Source organism: Tinamus guttatus, unplaced genomic scaffold (assembly GCF_059628265.1).
Source record: "Tinamus guttatus ecotype Peru unplaced genomic scaffold, ASM5962826v1 Tinamus_guttatus_pri_ptg001087l, whole genome shotgun sequence".
Classification (NCBI taxonomy): domain Eukaryota; kingdom Metazoa; phylum Chordata; class Aves; order Tinamiformes; family Tinamidae; genus Tinamus; species Tinamus guttatus.
The window spans coordinates 249,258-275,808 of record NW_028289621.1 but is presented as its reverse complement, the minus strand read 5'-3'; the positions used below and the strand labels follow the sequence as shown (position 1 = coordinate 275,808).

Below are 26,551 nucleotides of genomic sequence, written 5' to 3'. Positions count from 1 at the left end.
CGTCCAGCCGAGCAGGGCCCACGCAGCCCCGCAGCGTGTGGAGGCAAGGCAGGAATGCAGGCCCTGCCGCTATCTCCTGGGAACTGCATCAAGAATGCGGCCCGGTTACTCTTTAAAAGGAAACGCATCCGAGGTCAGCCTAACCCCGGTGCTCAGAAGAGCTGGAATGGCCTGTCTTTCTGCTGCAGAGGTTTTTTGTGGATTTAAAACATCAGCGCAGGCACGGCCACTTTACTTGGGAAGCATTCAGTAAAAGGCTAATATTCCTAAAACAAGGCACAAAAATGAAGAGATTCAAGTCCTGCTCAGCCTGTAGCAGAAGCGGGAGCTGAAGCCGGGAGCTGCCGTTTCCACCTGCAGCAAAGCCTGGAAGGGCGCCGGGCTCTGCTCCAGACCCGCTGCTTGGGGTGCAAGGCCGGGGCTCGATGCTGCACGAAGGTGACACGATGAAGAGCAAGGCGGCAGCGCAGCAAAAGCGAAGCCCGCGAGGGCGGCTCTCACCTCCTGCGGCCGGACAGGGTTTCTTCTTGCTCACTGCGAGCCGCCCTGGGGACCTTCTCGCCAGCGAGCAGCTCTTGGGGGTGACCAGCCGAGCGATGCCGCCGCTGCGGAGCGTGGCCGCACAGGCGGCCGACCTGCAAGACACGAGCGCCGCAGCGTGAGCAGGGCCAGCGGCGGCAGGGAAGGGCTCCAGGGGGACACCGACCTGCGCAAAAACGCAGGAGAACTGCCCCGGGCCACGAGGTTGAGGGACCCGCTGTGCCCAAAAGTGCCCAAACCGCCCTTGAAATGGGTTTGCATCCCAAGGCCCTTCACACCGCGGTCACTCCGTCTGAGCCAAACGCGTTACTGGGATGAGATTTACAGAAAAGAGGTTAGAGGAAAACGCAAAGAAATCCCCCTCTGCATGTACGGGCCTGTGTCCTTCTGATCCAGAGGGTCTTTAAAGGTGTCGGACATCTCACGTGGACTCCATCCTTGGAAGGCAAAATCCCCCGTTCCAGGAGAAATTCCTGCTAACAGGCAGCGGATACAAGATGGTCCCCAGGGTGGTGGGGAAAAAAAATGAAAAAAAAAAAGGCATTTTGGCTACAGTTCAATAACACCATGGGAGGTCCTGATTAACAGGTCCCTGTTAATGACACAAATGAGCTCATTAGCATACAAATGATGCTGTCTGAAGCAGCAGGGGAAGGCTCCGAGGCGCCTGGTTAAAGCTTCCCTGGATGCATCCCGGCTGCGGATCATCCCGCGCGGGAGGGGGTAACCAGTCCGCTCCCTTGCGGAAGAGGCATCGCTTTGGGGAGGAAAAGGACTTCCCTGGGCGCCCAAAAACCCTCGCTTCCATCTTTCTCCTCCTTTGAGTCCCTGCTGCGTAAAATAAATCACCAGGGAGCTTCTTGGGCAAAACGGAGTCTTTCTGTTACCTTTTCCAGGGACTCTGCCAGACCAGGAGCTGCCACCAAGGCAATGCAAAAAATAAAAATAATAATAAGAAAACCACCACAACGTAAAACCTCCCTCAAAGTGAAGCGCTTCCAGCAGCTCCACATCAGCAGTGCAGCGAGTTTTCCCGCCCCAGCTTCCCTGAATCCCCACTCCCCCCGCATCATCCGGGCCAGGAGAACGCGCCCCCTCCTGCCACCCCGGCCCATCGTGTCTGTCTTTTTGACTCTCCTAAAAAGCAAATTTCTGCTGCTGAGCCGGAGCCCCCAGGCTCCCATCCCACGGGGAGCAGCTCTGGCAACGAGAAGCAGGGAAGCCTCTGCTTCGGAGGCGGCATCGATGGGAAAGGAGCGCAGGAGAGACCTAACGGAGCAGCTTCGGCAGCCGATTTTAACACTTCCTCCTAATTTGGGGTAAGCGGTGCCGGAGTCCTCCGGGATGCTGCTGCACTGCTTGGAAATGCTGCTTCATATGAACTTAGCTTCAACTTTACACAGAGTTTCCACGTGCTTTTCTTGGGAACTCCTTTGCTTATGGATTCATTCCTTCTCCAGGAAAATACAGTATTTTTCCCCCTCCTCAGGGCAACGGGCTCCTTTTTACAGCTTTGCGCCCGCGATCTCCAGCGCTCTCCGGAGTTTGCCCGTGTCCTCCTGTATCTACTGCCGTGTTTCCTTTGGGAAAAGCTGCACATTAAGCTGGAAAGCGATTAACTGCTCTAATTGATTTGAGCACGGCCTCCGCGAGGGCGCTCGGCTCGGGCACGCGGCTTCCCACGCAGCAGCGGCCGGAGGAGCCCGCGGCGCTCCCGAAATCCCGAGGCCCATCCGAGCGCCCGGCCGGCAACCCCAGGAATGAACAGGGTGCCTGCGGGGGCTTTCTGCTCAGAGCCACCACACCGGCAAACAGGAGCCTATTCCTCAAATGTCTGTTTGCTTAGAAATCAGCTTAATTACATTCTAAAGAGCTTAAAAACAAATATATATATATGCATTGCAATGATGCAGCATAGAACATAAACTTTTTAATAGTAGTAACCAAGACCATTTCCTGCTTCCACAGGTGCAATAAAAATGCTAATATATGTTAATGCTTACTCGGTGGTTAATGTTTTGTCTTGCTAATTTCCTGGGGTTTTTATTGCCAAGCTAAATCCAGCAGGCTGCTTGGCTGCCTGCCCTGCTCTCCGCACGGTGTCCTCATGGACGGACACGTTTACAACCCAAAACGAACGTTCCTGCAAGGTGCTTGCAACCACTGCATGCATTTTGGCAAAAACATGTGCAAAACGGTCCGTTCACCATTCTCACACTCTCCCCAAAAAGCAAAGACTGCAGGAGCGGGCACGCAAGTGAACTGACCACTCTATTTTAGGGAGCACCTTGTTATTGACCACATCATGCTCTGCTGGTCCCAGGTGCTGGAGCAGGATGGCACAGGTGTCTTCCACGTGCATTTCACTAAAATCCCTCATTAATGTACTATTAAGTGCTATTAATCAACCACAGCGCGTTACAACCCAAACCACCAGACGTCGCCCGAAGCAGCTCCCGCCCAGCCGCAGGACACGGCCCTTCCTCCCCACCGCGGTGCTTAATAATGCAGCAGTGTTAAATAATGCAAGGGAAAACGTGCCAGACACGCACGGATCCTAATGCTTAGGATAACAGGGCGTGTGGGGACGCCTGCCGGAGACCGCCCCGGAAAGGAACATCGCCGTGTGCCTCCTGGTCCATCTTTTCCTACCGCGAAGGATTCCCTCTCGTGCAGAGGCACCGTGACCTCGATTTGAGGCCAGCCCTTTCGAAGGGTCTCTATAAAGATGCAAAGTTGATGTTTCCCCTTCAAGTCAGCCTTACCCAAAAGACACTGGTGTAGCAAGGGAGACGCAGGAGCATCCAGCGGGACCACGAGCGAGCCCGGCTTGTCCCAGCGCGGCTCCGGCACCGCTCCCTTGGCACGGGCCCTGCCTTGGGCTGCCTTCCCTCCTTAATGAGCTTCCGCTGCAGCTTTCCAGGGATTTTAATATCGCACCCGGTTTGTGCCTACGGCATTGCACAACGAAGCAACGGGAGAGAAATCAATCCCTCGCAGCTTAATTTAGGGAGGAAAAACAGATACCTGCCATCAGCATGTAATAGGAGCCAGAAAGAGGGGCTGTAATGGGTCATTTAACAGCAGCGGGATCAGCTGGCTTCCAAACGTGGTCAATACCGAGGGGTCCAACCTCCCCGTGCAGCTGCCAGCCCAGACTCAATTATTCCTGGAGAAACACATTGCTTAATAATTTAGAAAGTTATTGCATGCCTCTTTTCTTCCCTTTTTTTTTTCTTCTGCCTTTTAAAGCAGAGTGATGCAATTTTGGAAGTATAAAGCCATTATAACGTGTCAGCTAGCAATTAGCTACTGTACACTGTTTATTCTTGAATGTAATCTTGGGGTAGAAGGGCAATATTCTTGGAAACGCAGCATTAACTTGCTCCTCAATGACTTTAATATGGCTCTTTTCAAATTGCTGCTCATAAAATTGCAGGGAAGAGAAACCTACTGATGATATCCCATCCTCTTAATTAGCTCTTGCTCTTTCCATTGGCCCTTCAAGAGCAAACCTAATATTTATAGAAAATAGAGCACAGAATTCTTGGTTCCACCTGCCCTGGTGGGTCCCTTGGGATCGAGTACGAAGCAGTGCCCAGTCCCTAACCCACAGGGATCTGCACTCCCACCCAAACGCAGCTTCAGGGATTTTCCCTTTAATAAACCCCTGCAGTGAAGCCACTTCAAAGGTTTTTATGCCCCTAACAGTATTTTTCACTGCAAAACGTTTCCCTCTCCTCCTGCGCTCAGATGCTCAGGGCAGTGCAGTTCAATGAAGAAATCCAACAATTCCCTAGTTACAGCCTCCTTCTTTAACCCTTCCTATATTTATAAGGATAAATAAGGGATAAATAACCCTCTTGTGCTGCCTCCAGCCTCTCTTCCCATGCTCAGCACCAATTTCAGCTAACACAACACGGCTGCACGTACCCAAGCTCTGAGTCGTTTCAGTGGCTTTTAATACCTTGAACAGAATAATTGCAACCATTTCTTGTCAATTCGGAGCCCGAAGGAGCAGAAGAGTCGAGACAAGAGCCACAATGCACAGGGCAAGGAAGGGGCCCCTCCTGCCCACCCTGATCCCACTCAAGGCCCGTGCCTGGAAAACTCACCCAAAACGTAGCCTGCAAGGTGAGAGACTTCCCTCAACCTGCTGCTCTGATCATGCTCTGTTTCATTGAAAATGTAAATTGATATTTTCTGAAGATGTTGGTATCTTCAGGGCTTTCCTGAGACTCTGCAGTAGCACCTCCTTGTGCACTGTGGTTAGCAAGAATGAACTATGGGATGATTCACAGCATTAAGTTCTAACAGATATATGCTGAAAATACTGGAAATTGGTGTGCACTTCAACTTTGTTATAATGTTATATGTCTGATTGATATATTAAGTAGAGTTTGTAGACAGAAATTAATTTGACTTTATTTTCAATACCTTTACTAATGCTGTCAAATTGCGAGTTAGAATTTCATTACCAGAAGTGGATTCCAGTAAATCAATATCACCTGGTTCCAAAACAAGAAAGAAGAGGAAAAAAACTATTAGACTAGAGGCTTTCAATGTCTCAGCTTGCATCTTTACCTCCAGCTCATTTTTTAAGCTGTGGAAAGAGCATTTTCCCTTCTGTAAATGACCAGGAAAGACATGCACATATTGTCTGTGAACTGCTTGTATAGAGAGGGGCCTGCTATACTGTAACGAGTGCCTGTTGGACCAGCTCATTGAAAGGGAATTAAAATGCGGCACTGCCAGGCCGGGGGATGCCCTGCACCGAGCCCGTGCAGAGCATCCATCCCATACCCACACATGGGAGCCCCTGACAAGGGCCCCAGGAGGTAAAAACCAGCTGGGAGCAACAACCCACAACATCAGCTCCTGTCCTCAAGTACCCTCGGCCTCCTGCTTTTGGGGCTGTTTTTGCAGGCAGGTGATTTAAACACCAACACAGGCAGTTTCAGTATCTACGGAAATACCTGATCGATGTGTGCAATCCAAGAGTTAATAAGCTTTAGAAGGAAGTAACTCCACGCACGTAAGTCACCCGTGAATCATCCCCGCTAACCAGCGGGCTCCGCGCTCCGACGCTGCCCGCTCCCTCTCCAGGTCACTGCCCGGGAGCATCATTTCCACCGCGGCGGATAGCGCGGGAGGGAATTAGGTGTGAAAATTGGCTAGCTTGGAAAGCTATACCTGCATAAAGAATTGCTAAATTCGCCAACCGCCGCTTTGCAGGGTGGGTTTTTTTTTTTTTTTTCAAATGGAAATAGCTCTGCCAAAGGAGCTGTAGGCAATTGAGGCAGCTTTCTGCAGCCAGCCTGCTCTCACTCAAATGAGCCTTTCAAAGAATAATGTAGTTAGCAGCGAACCTGAGCCTCGTGCGTGCATGCGAGAGCAGGCTCTGCGCCCCAGGGCTGCAGCAAGCCGGGAAGAGGCCGGGCAGCACAACAGGTAGATACGAAACAGGCCGGCAGCTCATTTGGCAGGAATCACAAGAGGCCACAGGGATGGGGCTGGGGTCTCCCAGCAATGAGGGGTGCATCTGCTGCCAAAAAGTCCCCCCGATTGTCCTCTTGTAATTAATTTCAATCCATTGTATTTGCAAGATGGCATTTTTCATGCACAGGACCTCAGGACAAGATGCAAAATGGCAACAGCCACTCAGTGCTCTGAGCACAGGGCACGTGCAGGATTCGGTCTTGTTCCTGCCACAGGCAACAGCATCGCTAGCAGGCGAGTTAGCTCTAGGCTTAGGGCAGCCCTGCTCCTGGGGTACCTGTCATTGGAACAGTTAAACACGAAGGATGCCCCATCTCTGACCTCCACTGTGGCTCCTGCTGGAAGCAGCAGCCAGGGATAATGAGGCCAAAGGAGGAGTTTGTGTAAAAAGCATCAATACACAGATATCTTCAAGCACCAGCCCAGTGCTCCAAACCTGTGGCACTTTGCAAGGATGAAAACCCTCAGGAAAGGAAACGGGTGGGAATGCAGTTGGCAAATAAGAGTCTGCGCTGACGGAGGCGGCGGGAGGCAGCAGCTACCTGCGTGAAAACCAAGGGAGCGGGATCCACATGGCACTGCATGGCAATGGAAGCACGTGGCGAGCGTGCTGTGACACTGCTGCGAGCGGCTCTGAGCTACAGAAAACTAAATCCTCCCTGTATACCTAATGTATTACCTGCTTTTTTTCCCCTCCCTGTGATGTGACCTATAAGGCCACAACCAGAGAGATTGGTGACCTGCAGCCCCGTGGCCGGACTGGGCGGCACTGCGGGACATCCTGCTGTCCCCAGGCAGAGGACGGGCATCCTCACGGACACGTCACAGAGCCAAAACCCCTGGCAGGGCCAAACCCTGCGTCTCCCTGCCCCAGGACTCACACCTGCAGCAGGCACGAACAGCCAGAGCCTCGTGCCAAACCCTGACCTTCCCTTTGGGCCTGGAGGGGCCACGACCTGCCTGTTTTCCACGCTGCTGGGTTTGGTCCAGACCCCCTAATACAGAGAGGGGAAAAAAAAAAAAAAGCATTAAGAAAAAATATTTATGCAGCCAAATATCCATGTTAAATCAACAGTCATCTATCACTTCAATTCTGCAAGCTTTCAAAAATAATTTTACAATGTAAGCTAAAGGTAAGGAACCCCAAAGGAAATCAGCTGTCGCCTGCATAAGAACACCCAGACCCATTTCCTCTTTTTGCTTTCGACAGCAGAGAGAACATGGACGTTGTGCCGCGTTGGGGTTGCAAATTGTACGAGGTTATTTGGGCTGAATCTCTCCAGTTGTCTCCGTTTGTGGTGGAAAGCACAGGCCCATCGACTCCCATTGCCCTTCCCTGCACTTGGGATTAAACATCTCAGAGGTGGAAGTACTGGGAACATTTCCAATCAGGGAAAAAAAAAGTAGAGGACAGGAAAGTGTAATGTGTGCAGATAGCGCCATTGAGATTTTTATGAGCCCAGTGGGAATGAGCCTCCTTGATAAAGCATCTTAAGGTTGTATTTTAGGGGTGTAGCAGTACAGTAAATAACAAATAATAAAACAAATACCTATAAAAATAAATTAAATAATAAACACCCTAATACTGAGAAGGTGTGCAGAACCCCAAAGGGCTGTAGAAGGGCCACCAAAGCCACGAGAAAACACAGTGGGACCCAAAGGACAGACAAGGGCAGCGGCATTGCTACTGGGGCCAATTGCTACAGACACAGGAGAGAAGTTTCCTACAATTAAAGAAGGGGCTTAATGACATCTAAATAACCTGCCATTATCTGTAATAACACACAGGTGAACTGAACTTTTGCCTACAGAAAGCCCCATGGCCAAGGTAAGCACCAAGAGAGGCTGGAAGGAAGAGGCAGCAAGAGAACAGAGCCCTGGGTTTCCTGGGGAATTTTGCGGTGTTTTAGGTTGATATGAGAACGATATCTAAAGCCAGTTGTATTTGCAGGACAACAACAAACACAACCGTTCGCGAGCACTGTTACAACCCCATCACGGCCTGGCCCCCCTGCCCATTTGCAAGAAGTTGGTCTGGGCTTAGGTTTGACATAAAAGTCTTTGCTGAGCAACCGCAGCATTTAAAAAATAAAATGTGCAAAACCCTGCGGTCATTCTCAGTGACCGCTGGTTTGCTCTGTTTGGGATTTTCCCTCCATGCTCCTCTAACTCAAGAACATCTCCAGAGCAAATAAAAGAATCACTGGAGTATTAAATAATCAAGAAGAGTTACGTTTAAATAAGCGCCTAACTATACATGACACTAATGAATTTAAACAGCTCTATCAAGTACAAAAGTGCTGAATGGCTTTGTGAGGCTCAAGGATTTTTTTTTTTACTTTAGAGGACATGAGTTTATGCTCTGCTTTGGCAAAGCATGTGCAAATGATGGCTCCACTGCCACCTATAGCCAAACCTGTAATCCACTCCATTGCCATGAGTCCCCCCAAAAAGCAGGAATTACTTAGGAGCGCGACTGCCACAGTGACCTACATAAGCTGTTCCTTTGTCAACACGAAGGAAGAACAACAAGAACAAGGTGCTAACAGCAAAATCGCAGCACATTTAATCACCACTGGCTTTAAACAAACACTGACTTTCCCACCTTCCATCGCTCCACTCTGCCTGCAGAGCGATCCGATCACCAAAGGAAAAATCCCCTCCACAAAACCAGCGTTACACTGCAATGTACCGCTTGTCCTTGGTATTTGGAGAAGGTATTTTCCCCAAGAAGAAAGGCTCCGTTTCTTGGGAGAATCACAGAGTCACACTATGTATTTTAAAAGTCAGGTCACTAAGAGTTGAGCGAGCTCATGGGATTAAGGGCTTCCTCAAATGGGGAAGAACTGCCACAACTGGGGAAACCGGGCACCTCTTCCAGTACCTCAGAAACAGGATGCCACACAGAACTTGCACCTATTACTTTGCAGACACATTTTTACTGATGCTAAAGGAGGAAGAAATAGTCGTGTCCTCTCCCGCTGCTATAAACACTCATGGCAAACGTAGCAAGTCCCCCACACCTCACACCAGAGCTGGCCAACATTGTCTCTTCCTGCTCCATGTCACCCCCGGGGCACTGGAGAGGCATGGGAACCCCTGTGAGCAGGATAATCCTTAAGGATCTGCGCCCAGGGACCACCACAGCCACAAAGTTACAGAAACAGTCAAAAATACAGGTGAGGAGGTGGAAACGGGAGAACTCGGGGTTTGAGGGGACCCCCAGGGAACTACTCACGGCGGCCGAGAGCTTCGCTCCGTCCTTCAGCACGTGCGCCACGGCATCGCGCACCAAGGAGAAGAGGCCGAGCAGGACGCGCTCCATGTCGTGGGCGCCGCGCATGCCCTTGGCGAGCGCCTCCAGGGCGCCCACGTACTCCCGCCAGTGGCTGTCCACGTCCAGGAGGGCGGCCAGGCAGCCGCTCACGACGGCGCCGCAGTAGCCGGCGCAGGGCCTGGCCAGGAGCAGCCCGCGGCAGTGCGAGCAGTACCAGAGCCGGAGCAGCGCGCGCCCGCACTCCTTGCTGAACTTGAGGTGCTCCGTGGTGTTGATCACCTCGATGCCCAGGTTGAGCGCCTGCAGGAAGGCCCGCGTGGCCTGCAGAGACTTGGACACCTGCGTCATCATCGTCTTGGGGTAGTTACCGAAGACCTTGAGGTCTCTCCTAGCTGCCCGCAGGCATTCGGTTGCGTCTGTGGAGGGATCAGAGAGGCCAGGATTGATCAAGTGAGAGTAGACCAAGGGGAATAAGCTGTCAAAAAACTCATTTATCATGTCGTTAACGCTAATGTCCGAGCCCAAGATGTACAGCGAGATATCAGTAAAAAGCTCTCCAACAAACTTGAGAGCTCTGGGTCCCATGCTCTGGTAGTGGTTCCTAAACATGGTGTTGGTGAAGTTTCTTGCATGCCGTACCACAATTTCAAAGGCTTCTGCAAAACAGAACAACAACAGCACAGTATTAATGGTCAAAAAGCTCAGAAACAGGGAAGATAACATCATACTGCACTACTGGTCCCATCCTGCCCACACCACGTACACAGAGCACGAGAGCGAGGGCTTCAGAGGAGTGCATATAGCCTTTAAACATGAGCTACTTTCCAAAATGGCAAAAGCTATGATCTAGTTAACATTTCAGCTCTTAAAGAAAATATTGATTCAAGAAAAGGGCTAGACTGCAATTTCTTTCCTTCCTCCTCTCATATTGATTCAAAATTAACAGGAATACTATTTGAGACTTCATTTAAGACGGAGACAAATGTTTGACACCGAACTGCGCAGTGTTTAAAGTCAGGAAACTGTAAATGCTGACACTCCATTACAGGAAGGAAAATATTTGTAGGAGCTTAATCACCGAGGGCTTTTGGACTCAGCCCTCAGCACCCACTCTTAACTACATGTCAAATGTAGTACCCACACCTACAACTGCAGCCTCCCTCCGCCGCCCCAGCGCACTGGTTAAAACATGAGCAGAAAAGGCTGTCGGTGCAAACGGGTACTGGGGTTTTCCATTGCAGCCAAACATCTCCAGCGGGGCTGCCTCCCGTCCTCCCGGGTCCTATTCGTAAAGTGCTAAAAATAATTAACAACCTCTCAGCTCACAGGTCACCGACCCCCTGCAGTGCAACTGCTCTCAGCAGCACCGCTCTGGAAGTGCAAATCCAGGTGCAATTTGCATGAAAATTATTCATGCTCAATAATTAAAGGGAATGTTTAATTTTTAAAGCCGTGTTATTTTTTCCATTTGTTCAGTCTGGCATGCAGCCTGCTGCCGCCTCACAGGGCTCCGGACCCACGTTCCCACCAGTGCCGTCAGGCCTCGCTGCTCGCCCTGCACAGCCTCCGGCATCAGCCAAGAGCTCCCGGAGAACACGGGGTGTCCAGGACTCCGAACCGCATCTCCCTGGTGCCCATCACCAATGGATCCCATGGATCTACTACAAAAGCAGAGCAAATGCTGGCTGCACCAGTGCAAAAAGTTTTAAAACAAAAGTTTCTTTAAATAGGGCACGGGGATTATCAAGCTTCTCCTCTATCCTCAGGAGCACTAGAATAGCTCTCGCCTCCACAAAGAGCACAAAGCCCTTTTTGGGCAATTGTCTTTGACAGCAATTGCAGACGGTGCCGGGATTTTCATGCTGAGCCTCACCGTTCGCCTTTAACCTCTTCTCTGTTAGTTCCCTTAGAAAAAGTCATCCCTCTTCCCTTTCCTCGCTCCTCTGTGCTTTGCAAGTTGCCATCGGAGCCCAGAGACTCGTCACTGATTAGAAAATATTCCAGGCTCCTATGCAAACCTCCTACAGCGAGAAGCACTTCAGAAAGGGATGGAGGAGGGTGGTGTATCAGAAGAGCGTGCACACACAGTCCCACTGCTTTAAAGGTCATGACACACACATAATTTTTATCATAATAACTGGCAAAGACTGCCAGTTTTATGCACCTTGGAGCCTTTGCATATCTCTATTAAGAGAGTGCAACACAGACTTTAAAAGCACACAGAACCTCCTGCTGCCATATTCCTAGATGTGAAAAACAATAATAAAACTTGTTTTTTAAAAAAGAAAATGTCTCCCAGATCCAAAATATCTTAGGCTCAGCTCCCCTAGTACTTGCTCACACTGAAATATTCCCCCCCTGGGGCCAGCAGCCAGAACATTAACTAACACTGCAGCAACCAGTGGCAGCAAGTACCCACTGCCGGCCTGCAAGGACTTCGAGGAGGAGGAAACCCCTGTGGGTCCGTCCCCTGGGCACACGGGGCAGCAGGATTTGCAGGGACACAGTGGCTTCCCCTCCCACCAAAATAATCCAGCAGCCCCAACCTGCCATTAGTAAAAATGCCACCCCCCAGAACAGTTACAGAAGCTCCTTCAGCTCTAGGTGTTCTTCATTTCAAATATATTTGCAAAACAGGCTATTTAAGGAGATGCACGAGCCTAGGTGAAGCAGAGCCTTGTGTAGTATCGTAACGGCACCGAGAGCATCAGTGTGGGACTCGCACCTGGCTTGGAGCAGGAACATCGCTGCACAGTGCACACACACACACACACACCCCCAATGGGAAGCAAATACAAATAAACTGCATGCTTATTTATCTGCTTTGAAAATATTTCCCGAGGCAATTAGTGGGGGGAAAAAGGACACTGGAAAACTTTACTTTGCACCACTACTTAGAGAGCTGCTCTTGCAGCCACCAGCAGCAGAAAGGCAGAGGCGCCTGGGGAGCTCCAAGCACCTCTTGCCAGTGCAAATCACCCCGCAAAGGCGTTTCGGCCAGCACGGGCACAAACCTGAGAGCAACCAACAGCACAGAGCACCACGAAGGTCCACCTCAGGAAAGGGAGGAACAGGGAACCCGCGTGGGATAAGGCGCTGTGCGCTGCAAGGCGGCCGGGCCTGCACGGCATTCCCGGGGGACGGACAGCAGTGACAATCGGAGCACACAGGAGCTGCCAGCAAAGCCGCTGCATTAGCAGCACAGCCACATCGTGCTGCAAGAGTTGTGGGATCCTGTGACCCGGGCACTGCCAGCACGCGGGGACCAAGCTAGCGTTTACAAGCCTGATCTTACCGCTCATTGATGCCTGGATGCAGAACTACGGAAGCACAGCGTGTGCCGAGCAGCGCGGCTCCCTGCGCACAGCGTGCTGCCCCTGCCGCCACCGGTCCCAGATGCACCTCGGCGGACACATCCCCAAAACCGCACAGCTGTCTGCTGCATGAAAGCCTCACCCTCACCGTGGAGAGAGAAGCCTTCACAGCGAGGGAAATACTGCGTCTTTTTGACTCCGCTACCCAGAGCTCGTAAAGACATGGCCCCGTTTCATGTTTTGGGAGGTGGATGGTAAGGAATCACAGCCTGCCACACTGCCCATGGGGCTCAGGGCAGCATGGCAAGGCCCCATCAGCTCTCCCAAGTGCAAAACCAACCAGAAAGCGCAACACATGCGTCTAAATAAACACTGCCATAAAAAACGCAATGCTTACGCATGGGAACTCAAGTATTCCTCAAGGAAGAGCACAAAGTTTTGCTTTCACCAGTGGCCAAAGTATTTCTGCTGTGGGAATTGCCGCAGCAGTGTCAGCAAGCAGAGAGCAGCCGCTGACACCAACACAGGAGCGAGAGGTGCCGGAAGGGAAACGCTCCCTCCATATCCCTGAGGAACCAGGCAACCTCGCTGCAGTGGACACCGTTTTGGAAACACGGGGAAAATCAAGGAGAAAAACAACTGCTCGCAACGATGGCCTGGCCACGGCGGGAGGAACCGCGAGCCATTTGCCAAGCAGCAGGTTCTATATATTTACAAACTTGGAGAAGGTTTGCGATATATCGAGCGGAAAGGGAACAAAACCTGAGAGCACTTCCCCAGGCAGTAATGAGAGCCGATCCAGATTTGTTCCTCTGATTGTAAATCACGGATCACAGCAAGATTTCGGAAACGTTATCTGGAGGGAGAACAAAGCAACGCGTCTCCTCCGCAGCACGACCGCTTCTGTGCGCGGCGCCACAGAACCCATCAGACGGGGCCACTGCTGCTCTCGCAAGATTTGTTTCTTTGAGCACGCTTGGGTTTCCAGCCTCAGAAATGCTTCTTGTTTTTCTGGCAGTGACACAGCACCTCAGATCACTTTTACAATGTTGTTGCCGTAAAAACTACAGACTGGAGCTCCCAGGCTCAGGAGACCGGCTTTAAAAAAGCATTAATAATAAAAACAAGCTTTCAGTTATTATGTCCTCACACTTTCAAGCTATCGGAGCTGGCATTTGCCACTTGTGCTCCACAGCCATTAGACTAAGTCACTTCCTCAGCAGAATAAAGCACAAGTTCAAATTCAGAGATTTCCAGCAAGCCTTGGAGGTGCCAGGGCTGGGCGAGCTGCAGGTCCCCGGGCTCCCTTCTGTCCCCATGGGCTTTAATCAGCCCAACAGTCTCCAACAAGGGAGAAGCAGCCAATTCCTTCCTTTATGACCTCTCCTGGACAAATCCTCTTTAAAGTTGCCACCGCTGTCTAGAAAAGCAAGCAGCAAAGATCAGTTCTTGATCCCTACAGCGATACAAAGCACTTGCACTTACCTAAGAGCACCTGTTGCCCCTAACTCACCTTGGCCAAAACCCTGTTATTGCTGATTTCTGCCTCGTCCCTGCGCTCCCCGCATCCCCCTCAGCAACACCCACCAGGAGCAGCCCCCATCGGTGCAACTCTCTTCCCCGAGGAGGGAAATGGCTGTTTCCCCTGCTCCTTAACACAACAGAAACGCTCCGACGTTCCCTGCTGCACGGGCAGGTCCACGCGTGGGGAGCAGCAGGAGGTGAGTGGCCACGTCCCAGGGCCACCCGCTCCATCCCCGTGTGCCCCATCCTGGTCACTCCCAGCGTTGCCCTAAATCCCTGCAAAGGCCCCGTTTCAGCAGCGCCCCTTTCTGAAAGGAAAAGGTTTCATCACCTCCTGGCCCTCTGTGTCCTCCTCCTAAGGGGAAACACGGAGGATCCCAATGGATGAGTTAGATGGTAGCTCGTTTCCTCTCTAACGGAGCAGCCACTGCTCAGGGATGGTTTAACGCCTAATCTCCACATCAATAGAACTTTTGGCTTATAAATGATGATAACAAAAGGGGCAAGGGCAAAACCACCTGGCACAAGCCCAGGCTTTCTCCTCGGGACACTTTCAGCATCATCCTGTCAAAATAAAGACTGCGTATTTAAACCTTGCGTGTGCAAACCAACATGGACCACATTATTGAATACAGCGGGACATTCATCTTGGTCACTGCGATGCTCAGAGCCGCAGATCTGCAGCTCGTGGGTGAGACACCAATGGCATTTACTGACTGGGGCATGGGAGATGGACACAATCCATCGTCCCCACACTGAGGGGCGACCTCCTCCACATCGTTTGCTACCTATCAGTTCCCCAGTTACTGTTTTCCTGAAGAAATGGGGCTGTTTAGAAGCATTTTTATCCTTCCGAGCACTCTCACACTATGCATTCCCTCATAGCAAACATTATGCTTACTACGAGAGCTTTCCTGGACATGAAAAGCACAGGTCAGTGAGGACAGTAAACCACCTGCCAACTTTTTTCCTTAATTACTGTGTACGTTAACATCATTTTAACACAAATAGGTTGTAAGAGATGCACTGGAAAGGCTATTAACTCCCGTCAAATCTATTAAAGTTGGAAATTCAAACCTTGCAGAATTTAACCATTACTCCTGGGAATTAGCTTAGGACATGGGGAGAACAAGCCCATGAGAGCCATTTCAAAGACATACATCCACCACCGTGGCTGCTCCTCCCTTCCAAATCCCTCCAAAGTTTCCATTTCCAGTGGGAGCACTTGCAAATCTGGGAGACTTCAATATGCACAGGGCATTTGCTTTTAATACACTTGATTTTTACATCCTTAGGTGAAAACTTAGCAGGAAAGGAGCTCGTGCTCGAATTCTGTGATTCCTGCTGCATGTGCAGCTGCTCTCCCTGCCCCAGACGCTGCTGCCTCCTGCCAGGAAGGCCGTTTTCCCTTGAGAAGCTCCTTTCTGTTGACTTCTTGTCAAGAATCAAAAAACAAATGATTTCCTGCAAGGCCTGCACTTAACTGCCTCAGCCTGCGGAGATGGAGCTTCCCGATAGCCGGGTAACGTAACGGGAGATTTCACAGCCCCTAGAGACGGCAGCAGATGGGCCGGCCTTCCTTCCCATCCCACCTCATCCTCTTCTGCTTGACTCTGGATAGCGCTGGGGACACGGGGGGTGCAGATGGCAAACACGCCATTCCCCATTTTTGTATCAAAATTCACTTTCCCATTCAAAGCAAAGCACATCTTTCTACACGTGCCATCACTTTTCCAGAAAGTTTCCCACTTTTCATGCAACAATCTCCAAGGTCTCCCCAAACATCCCCCACAGCCTCCTCCCAATAACGGGTGGCACAAGGGAAGTGGTGTTGGAAAAAGCAGATCAATGCAGACCTGGACCTCCTCTTTCCATGAGGAATAGCCAAAACCAGGGCACAAAGCATCGATTTTTGTTTCTTCCTTTTTCATGCATTCCCCAGTCCATTTTTGCTATTGTTAAGCCAGAGCTGGTGCTCCAAAACCCTCTCCGTTTTCTGTCACCAATCCATTGGTATTTTATATGCTCCAAGAATCTGAACTGCAGTAAAACCACGATGAGGAAAAACAAACCAAAAAAAAGGGAAAAAAAGCTCAGGAAAAAGCAGTTCCTGCCTGGAGTGGCTGCCCAGCAAGTTTGCTGAGAGCAGTCCAGAGCAAGAGTCATTACGGCTTGCAAGCAGGAAACTCATGAAACGCCCCCAAAACCAGCCCCCAGCCACGGCGACCCCCCGGATGGGACGGGGGCTGCGGAGCCTCCCCATAAACACCCCGTTTTTAAGGCAGCGGAACCGGGAAAGGTCACGAGCAGCAGGAGCACAACATGTGCTATCAGTTAAACAAGGTTTGCAGCTATCAGCTAAACAAAAGCTGCTCAGACCCAGGGCAAACCAGGGCTCCTCTGTGCTGCAGGCACCCACGGGAGACCCTCCAATTCCCTCCTAAGCCTCTGCGTTTTGTGCCTTGTCTCCACGAAGCCTGCATTGCCTTTTTTAATTGCATGTGACTAAATCAAGCATCTAGGTAAACAGAGTGCAATTGAAAAAGAGTAACAGAATAATAATAATAATAATACAGAGAAAAAACCCTTGACTACACTACATTTCTTCTGCGTTTTTTTTTTTTTTTTTTTTTTCCCATCCTAAACCATCATCCAATTATTTCCCAGTTTGTATATACAGCAGATAGACTTTTTTTTTCCCCCGCCGTAGGAATGCAAACAGAGATATAGATTAAACAATTTTTTTTTTGCTTTCTTATAGAAAGCTTGTCCTTCGCATGCTGAATATTTCTATACCACATTATTTAGGTATGTAAATATGGCCAGCATCCAAGCTAGGGTATTCCCCTCCCCAGTAAGGGGGCAGAAAAGTTTTATCTTTGACAGAAATTTCATCTATTGCCAACCACTGAAACTGCTTGCTCAGGTCTTGCAGAATTGGTTATTTTCCTTAAGCCTCCAGCTTTAGGCAGAGAATTACATCGGGACCTCAGTTTACAATTAAAAACCCAAACAATCCAGCCCTCAGTGTTGTGGGAAAAAAGCTTGGAAATGTGACCTGTGGTGCTGCAGGACGAGAAAGCAAATTAAGTGAAACCTCACAGTGTATCGTTTTTCCAAACTTGCCAATTTTAATGCCAGCCTTATTGTTCTTAGGGCTTTAATCATGATTTCGAAATGCCCTGGGGTTATGGGAACCGAAAACCACATGCTTCCAGTCAAGTGAGACGACAAAGTATTTTTGCAAATTCATCCTGTATTTTGAGACACTCATGGTTCGCCATGAAGAAAAAATGCCAGTTTAAGTGAATAAGGAAGTGCCGCAAAAACTTCTGTATTTCTTCAGAATAGCAGCACAGCTCTGGTCTAACCTGGGGGAGGTCCAGCACTTTGAACTGACCAAACTGGCCTGTTTGGAAGCGCTGGGGTTTTACTCTGCCCATTTCCTAGGCTGAGGTGTGAGCCTCTTCCATCCATACAAACCCCACTCAGCGTCTGTTCCCATGAGGGAGCTCAGACCCTTCTCCAAGCCCTTCTCTCCATCTGGGAGCAAATCAGAGGGTCACTTCAACCCTTTAGCAGCAAAACAGCTAAACCTCCTCTTTGGCATTCCCGGGGATTAACCCTCCTGCAGCATCTACACGAGTGCTCCACTCGCCTCCTTCCAGCCCAACAAGGACCAGAAATGGTAAAGTCTCATCTGCAGAGAAAATTAGGCTGAATTTATTGCAAGCATCTCCTCTGGACACTTGTAAAGCAATCCGAGAGCATCTAATGGGTTTAGGATTTAGCTAAATTGGTGCAACCTAATGAGGAGATTAAGAGCATGGTCAATCATGAGCAAGTGAGTTGGTGCATCCTAAAAAGCCACCGGCAAGGACCAAGAGTGACCGACGAGGAGGAAAGCAGGGGAGCAGACACCAAAGTTAGGGGTAGGGTGACACCTTCTATGCAGAGACAGGGCTTGAAGCGCCCGATTGCCCAGCTCAAACACCAGGAGCTGGAAAAAGCTCGAGCACATGGGGAATTTTTACATTATTTCTATTAATCACTACCAATATATAAACCATGTGTATTTCAGAAGAAAGTCATCTATATCTCAGTCTCCAAGTAATTATTTTTCAAACAAGTTGTAAAGACTGCTCTACCCCCATATATAGATAGCTCCAGTTCTGAGCAAGAACACAAGTATCCAAATATTTTGGTTGTCAAAATTACATAGTAATAGCCTAGCTTATTGGCTCATTTTGTACCCAACTTAGTGAGGCTTCCAGGCATTCACACTGCCAGCTCTCCTTCCCTTACTGTAAAATCTTTTTTATTGACAATTCAATCATGTCAGGTTTGGAACAGTAGAAGCACTGATTTGATCAGCTATCATTGGATTTACAGTACAGAAATGACAGTACCGTATCTGCCTTGCGTCTCAAGCAGCTGCTTTTTATCGATTGATATTCTGCTAGCAAGGAAGAAAAATTGCAGTGCGATGTAGTGGGATAGTCTAAGATCAATACCAATTTTTTTCTTAATGACACAAAGGCCAAGATAAGGACAGCAGAAGGCAAAGGCAGGCAGATCAAATTTGCCCGATATCCCTTTCAATTACTGAGGTACATACACAGGGATGTGTGACATTAAAGCTGAGGGGGACATTATCAAGGTGGTTTAGAATTACAAGGGGCTTACAAGGTTGGGAATGTCCCACCAGCCCTGGAGCGACGACAGATCCCGAGACGGGAATGCAGCGGATCCTGGCGGAGCGGGAACACGGCTGCTGCTAAAGCCAATAAGGGGATGGGGCAGCAAAGGGACAAGGAGCATTTTGGTACCCCCTTCCCAGGCTCTTCCCTGGAACGTGATCCTGCTTTGCCCTTCTCCTAGCCCCAATTATCCTGGCAGCGACAACATTTCATAAGTTCAGTGGTTGCTTAATGAGCAGTTACGAGTGGGTCCTTTCTTCGTTAACGGCCCCATGACACTTAGCACAGCAGCACATGGTTAGCCCATTTACCCCATCCAAATTATGGATCCAAACCCATTTGGAAGTGAAAACTCACATTGTGGCTCGAGTACAGGCAACGTGACAGTGAAATAGAGGAGAAAGTACAACTCGACTGCAAAGTGCAGTAGAAACAACACCCCTGAAGTCATCCCTGGAATCAGGTTCTGGAGATTAAGCTGCTCTTTCTCCCCTCTCCTTCCCGGCTCCCTCCCTTTTCTGCCTCCCCCCTCACCCTTTTCCCTTTAGTTTTCTCCCTCCTCCCTCTTCTGGAAGCAGAAAAGGGCAGAGCACTCAGATAATTATTAATTTATATGACCTTGATGTGTGTGCATTGCCCACATCTTTGGGAAATGCATTTAGAAAAGCTGATGTAAAAGCACCATTTAACCCATGTGCATGGGCCCATCCACACACTTAACAAGAAAACACATTTTAAAAAGGGAGGTGGGAAGGACATCAAACACCTTATTCCTGTAAAACTAGATTGCCTAACTCTCTCCTAACTGATGCAAAGTCTTTTAAGCGTCATTTTGGGGTTGGACTAGATGATCCCTTCCAACCTTAAGGATTCTATGATTTTCCTCTCTCAAGCTCTTCATATTTGAAGATGGACAGCATGTTACTACCTTGAAGATGGACAAGGCAGTGGAGAAACCTCTCCACGCACCAGGGCTGCGATCCGAAGCTGCCAGAGGATGCTCCTTCCATCCAGCAACACACACAGATTTCCAAATTGCCTAAAAGCATGAGACAATTTCTAACTCTGTCAGGAGATCATTTCCTTGATATAAATATTTATTAACATCTACATCTCAACTATTTAGCTTTTTTTAAATAAGAAAAAGAAAAAACACACGAGTTTTAAAATGGGTTTGCTTTTTCTCCATTATAAAAAATGCAAGTTATATTTCTCATTCATGAGGATTTCATTTTTAATCTGCCACCTCAGACAGGTTTGATCTGCATGTACAGCAAGCACTGGAATGAGAAAAATAAAACTTAGCTTTAAAAAAAATAATAAATTAAAAAGAATAAACTCAGGTCTCCAATCCACGTTTGCCTCTGATACCCCAGAAGCTTCTGGGCAGCAGATGCAATGTGAGGTTTGTAGCAGGTCCTCAAATCTATTTGTTCCCAGAGTACATAAATGTGACAGAAATACTGTTTTTGAAAGCCATTCTACTATTAAATTGTTCCTGACCATTTCTGATCTACAGGGCAACCAGAGAAATGAGGGAGGGAATGAATTTCCCCCCCACACAAAAACAAGGCAAGAAGTCAATCTTCCACATCAGCTTTCCCTGGAAAACTGCAAAACACATCCAGAGAGACGTCCCGTGTGCACCACGGGCACAGGGATTCTCCAGCCAGCGCCCGGAGCTTCCCAAAGCATCCCAGCACAAAAGGGCATCGCAGCCCGGCACGCGGAGCCGCCTGGGCATGGAAGGTGCTTCCAGCATCCCAAAGCCGCACGGGAGCTTCTAGGGGCAAGCTTGAGCCATTATACTAAGGGATTTCTCCAGAGTTTTCACCACTTCAGAGGAAGAAGTGCACATTAAGAGGGTGAAAAGCATTAAAAAAAAAAAAAAAAAAAAAGAGGGTCAAACACGCACTACGCTGGCCAAGGGCAAAACGTGGCCACCCCAGAAAGCAGCGTGGGTGCCAGCTCGGTACCATGACCCCTGCCCAACGTCACCCTTGCGGGGGACACTGCGAATTGCTGCCCAAAGGGGACACAACCAACATGGGTTTGAGGGCAGCGGTGACAAACCCACACGTGCCCCAAAGGCAGCAGGAGAGGGAGAGCAGAGCCGGGCGGCCCGCGCGGGTGGGATCCGATGGAGCGCGCGGAGCAAGGTGCTTTCCTAGGGAATTAAACTGCAAGGAAGATTGCTACTTTATTAAAGGCTTTGATGCAATTTCTGGATTCTTCTTCCTGCCCCCAAGCACTCCAATAGCAAAGCATTGCAGATAAAATGACTTATTAACTAATAAAACAGCACTGAAACAACTTGAAAGATTTCTCTTTCCTCCCCCCCGCTATCTCTTTTTTTTGCACCAGAACCCTGGCTGTCTGATAATAACGACAAAAAGAGAGAGGAAAAAAAAAAAAAAAAAAAAAAAAAAGAAAAAGGAAAATCTCCAAGTGCGGAAAGCTGCAAAACGATGCCACGAAGCGCTTCTTACTGCAAAAGGGTCCTGAGAGCCCACCAGCCCACTCTTCAGCACGGAAACGCCACCTCTTTTTCTTCCTCCTCTCCTTCTTTAATAATTTGTGAGCAATAGCACTTGGAAGACACCCAAGGAGCTACTGAACAAGCTGAATTAATCCTGAATTCCAACTCTCGCTGTTCCTCCTGTCTGAAGGTCGGGAATGGAGACACGTGCTCTGGAGAGCGTCCGCCCCACTGCAGGAACGGGCAGAGTGGATGAGGGACCAAGACCTGCAGGAGAAACCCCGGGCTCCTTCCTCCTCCCGTATCCATCTCCATCCAGCCTCTGCTCTGGGCTGTTATGGCAGTGCTAAACACAGCCCAAAATTGCAACCGATTATTGCTTCCTCCACTTCAAGGAGGAACGATACCGAGATCTTTTAAGCAAAGATCTTTCATTTCTGGTTTGTAATCCTGACTGAACCCCAAACGCTTAGCAAATTCACTAGTTCTCTCCACAGAGAGCAGGCCCGTGCGCCTGGGGCTCAGGGGAGGGGACTTGTCTCCTTTGCATCTCCTATTTGCAGGGGAAGGCATAAACTGCCTTCTCTCCTGCCCAATATCACACAGCACTCTGCTTATACACTGACAGATATTTTAATAGCATAGGTCTTAATGCAGGCACAGGCATGAAAAGCAAAGTGGATACTGAGCAGAGAAAAGTGGTATTTATTTATGAAGACCATTTTTGCAACTGATGGACTAAAACCATTCCCACTGTGTACTCTAATGCTATGCTAGCAACAGAGCAAGCATTTCTCCTGTTTTTCGTGTATGTCCTCTAAATCCCAAACAGATGGGCTTGTAGGACAATTACCTACCCAAATCTGCCACATTAAAAGCCACAGAAATCACAATGCAGGCCAAAAAAATCCACCTTGTCCTTTAGGAGGCTTCTTCCAGCAAGTCCCCAGGATCCACCTCTGATGACAGCAGGTAAGGGATGCAGGACAGAAAAAGTTCTCCCAAACATCTGGAGGGGAGGATTATCTGGAAAGAAAAAGTGCTTTTTCCCCACCTACAAAAAATAAAATAAAAGCCAAAAAAAACAAACAAACCCAGAAAACAAAGTGTAGCACAGCTCATCCAGTCCACAACATGGGCTGTCATCCACTTGTACCTGCAAGCTCCTCGTGATGGAGCCTCTCCAAGGTATTTCCATCCTCACCATTCAAGACCCCCTTAAGGAGCAAAGGCTTGAAGACTGAAACAAAAACCCCCCTTTCCCAGGGCTGCCTCCGTGCTCTCCTTTATCACATTCAGACACATTTGTTCCTGGTGAGCTTGATGACTACCAGGTGGGAGGCAATTGCTGATACCCTTTCAGCTGCTCTTTGCCATACGCAAACACGGCAGCCACATTCCCAGGGAAGACGATGATACCTGTCGAGCTGACAAAAAGCAGCAATAAAACGTTATTAAGAACAACTCTGGCTCTGCGGAGGGGGTTGAAGTTGGTGACTGACAACCAGCTACAGAAAGTTTGCAAGATGAAATAAGTAATTGCACACGCATAATGCCACACATGGGTCTCCTGCTGCAGTCAGCCATCTGCACTAAGAGAATGTTTTAATTTTACTGAGCAAAAGGAAAAAAAAAAAGGGCATTTTTTAATTCCTCTCTCTTAATTTTGGTCTGTTGAAGCTATTTTTGCTAACACTTCCTAGACAGACAACACGTGCTCTGACTTGAACAGTTTTCTTCCTCTTGCGTTACTCAAATGAAGCGTTTTCAAAAGGGGAGCTGTGATTTTGGACCAGCAGCTCTGTAACCACCGAGCAACACAGCGCACAACACAGAAGCCGTGGAGCATGAAGAGCAAGCAGCAGCTTGCAGACAAAAACTCTGCTTTAAAATCAGGATTAGTGGAAGAAGCTCTCCCTTCAGTAACACTCCTTCAAACCAGCCCAGCATGGACGTTCTCTGACACCCAGACTTGAAGGGAGGAAGAGGAGGACGTTGTCCAGCTTGGCTGACACGTGGCCGGTGGTCCAGCCTGCGAGAGCTGCCTTGCACCAGGATGCTCTTGCACCAGGATGCTCTTGCACCAGGATGCTCTTGCACCAGTGCTCGTGCGAGGGGTATTTGGGGCAGATTTTATTTGCCCTCTGACATCTTATTCCGCAAGGCGAGATTAGGTTGGGGTTTTCTAGCCTCTCCCCACAGTCCCAGCAGCTAAACTGTTCTGTTTGGGGAAAAATATGTCTTCATTAATTGCATGATACTGGGAGCAAAGACTTCCCTTTAACAGCACAGCGAGCAAAAAATAAATAAATAAAATCTGCCAGTGCTGTTTACCAACAGGCTAAGTATCCGAAGGGAATCAAATCATCTTTTTAATGGCCAGATTCACAGCAGCACCTGATTTTATGAACACTTCGCTGGTGCCAGGAGAAGCATTCAAACTTCCGTGCTAGCGTGGGCTGGAAAAGGCTGGAGCACCGTCAGGAGGCCACCCGGACCCAGGCTGCAATCCGTGTTGAAGCCGCAGGAACGCCGGCTTTGCTAAACCCGACCTTTGGCGACTGCCAAGAGGGGATCACAAACCCAGGTTTCTTCCTTGGTGATGGAGCCTTTCCCGTGGAGAGGGAACGCGGAGCCACGTGGGCCCACAACCACCAGCCCTTCCACGCCGGGGCTTTGGGGACCAGCAAAGCGAGATGCGGGCAAGCCTCCCCCATCCAGCTTGTCTTGACAGCAGAAAGTCCTTTTAGAGTTACTATTATGCATGATAAGTGAGACAAATATGAACATTAATATATTTTGATCATAAATTAAACACAAGAGGAGAGAAAGAAGTGTGCTCTTCAGGAGGGAGTGCTCCAGGAAAGCAAATAATGAGGCACAGAGCCAGAAACAGAGACTTAGATCAAGAAGAGCTTTACAGACAAACCAGACAGTTCAGTGCAGATAAGTGTGCAGTAATGATGACTTTGATGAGTCTTTACCACACTTGCCTCCCTGTCAGGGGCTGTAAGGAATAACAAACACGCACTGAGGAAAGAAAGCTCCTCTGACATTGTGTGCATCATTAACAAGGAATGAGAACAGGAAGCACCAACACGTCCCAAGCCGTGAACAGGAGCATGAACAGGCTGCACTGAGGAAACTCCCCAGGTCGGAAATGCACGGCACAAAACTGAGATGCATTCAGAATTTTCAGATTTCATCTCAAATCGCAAATGTCTTTCCCTTAGGATCATGCATGTGCCAGGCACTGCTCACTGCAGAGTCGGAGGTTCATCACGTTTAATGATGTCAGGATGATGCTTCATAATTCACAGTTATGTCCAGGAGGATATTACATTACCCTGAGTCCTAAATCACTTTTGTTAACTCATGCATTTTGCACATGGCGTCTGGCAATCGCTTCAGGCCACTTCTATTGGTTTAACTTGTACTCCTTGTAAACTTACTGACCCAAGTTAAGTCAATAGGAAGAACAGAAAAATCCATGCACATGAATGACACCTGCTAAATCAATAGCAAACGGCCTTTCCATCCAAACCCTGCAGCTCTACACGTGGATCAGAACATAGGGAGAAGACTTCTGGCTTGGTCTGCTCTTGTTTTCAAAGAAAAGGAGCGAAGTTATAAGAAAGAGAGAAAAGAGGATAGGAAAGAGGGACCCAAATGGAGACACACATGTCTGAGGGCAAGATCTGGAGAAGACAGCGGCTGAGCTTACGGAGGGACACTGGGGCATCACCAAGAACCATCCAAGAACCTTTGAAGCTGCAGCCCCTATCCTGATGATGGACCTGATGACCTCCAGATATCTCTTCCAGCTTAAATTACTTGACGAGAAACTAGACTTGGAGAGGTCCTACTTAGACAGGAGGCTCCAGGGGACACGAATTTTATGTGACCCCTCGGTTACATCCCACAAGGATCAGAGGTGCTGGAGACTCCGCGTTCATCCAGAACACACCATGCCAAGAGCCTCTTGGTCTCCCATATTTTATTTTGCACATCACTGTGTGAATATTCTGCAGCGTCTGCCACCAGTGAATCACAAAACCAAGCTGAGATTAAGGCATTTTTAATCAGTTTTTATTCTTCTGTGCAAATATGGAAAATGCATCTACTGTGGCAAAATGACTAATGGAGAGTGAGCAGAGCTCACCTGCGCTCCTCTACACCAGGCACAACCCTCCCCATTACCCACTGCCTTCTGACATCTTTCAGTTTTCTGCACTTCAAAAATTCCCTAAAGAGGAGTGAGGCGCCTGGAGAGCAGAGCCAGGCTGGGTGGCAATGGGCTGGTCTGTCCTCGCTTCACAGATCACTTCCAAGGAGCAATCCCAGGACCCAGTAAGGGGTCCACACATTAAAAACCACGGCTCTGGGCGGAACAAGCCCGGAGAGATTTCTGCAGCCTGAAAGCTGTTTCTAAGTGAGCTGAGGAACACGGGAAGCCTCAGAAAGCAGCAAGGAGGTTTTAAATGCCCGTGCAATGGAGAGCGGAAGCATCTGACTGCCTGGACCCTCAGAAGTTCAGAAGGAAGCCGGGTGTTAAGCAGGTCAGTATTTCTTGCAGAGAAAACCTTGCACTTAATGCAGGGCAGGGCTCGAGGCAGGTGCAGGCACCTCGAGGTGCTGCTGGTGAAGGGTAGGTGGCTCGTGGTGCTGGGACATGTGGCACCCAAGGGCCCCGGCGGGCACGGTGGGCTGCGACTATGGACAGCACCAAACCTGCAGGCTGGTACCTGCACAACAAAACTGCCACCCCAGGCTAAAGGGAGGCATAAACAAGGATTAGCTGAGTTTTGCAAGTGTTTTTCTACCCAGGTCTTATTGCTTAACGAGTAACAGCCACACAGACAGACCAATGCCAACACCAGCAGGTGCAGCGGATGCACCTCAAGGAGGCTCACGGGTACAGACCGTGAGGGCACCAGCAGCCCTGCCAACTGCATCACAAGGCAGAAGAAACTGTTCTGCTCTGCATGGTGGAAGGGTGAAGTGCTGAATCCCTTCTGTTTTGATGCACATTGGGGGAGAAGCAGAAGAACTCTAAGAAATCCAGAACGGAGCTACAGGAATAGGAGGTGGTTAAGAAGAACGCTTTGTAGGGACCATACTAGGCTCTGTCTGGTTAGTCAGACTGGTTTAACATCTCTATTGGCAGTGTTCGCCCCATCTGTGCCACTTTCCATAGAGGTGCCATTTAAACTAGGTC

At 49.2% G+C, this 26,551-nt stretch overlaps 2 protein-coding genes across 2 annotated transcripts in view; both read right to left on the bottom strand.

Annotated features, from left to right (window-relative positions):
* The window catches only part of GPC3 (glypican 3), a 93,129-nt gene that overhangs the window by 40,563 nt on the left and 26,015 nt on the right, over nt 1-26,551 (bottom strand). Inside the window, exons 3-4 of the mRNA XM_088538463.1 lie at nt 9,278-9,972; nt 502-635 (exon numbers count right to left, since the gene is read on the bottom strand). Of these exons, the coding sequence (XP_088394589.1) occupies nt 502-635; nt 9,278-9,972 (829 nt within the window). The remainder of the gene's footprint in view (nt 1-501; nt 636-9,277; nt 9,973-26,551) is intronic.
* Nucleotides 1-26,551, bottom strand: part of MBNL3 (muscleblind like splicing regulator 3) — a 420,262-nt gene that overhangs the window by 370,270 nt on the left and 23,441 nt on the right. The window lies entirely within an intron of this gene.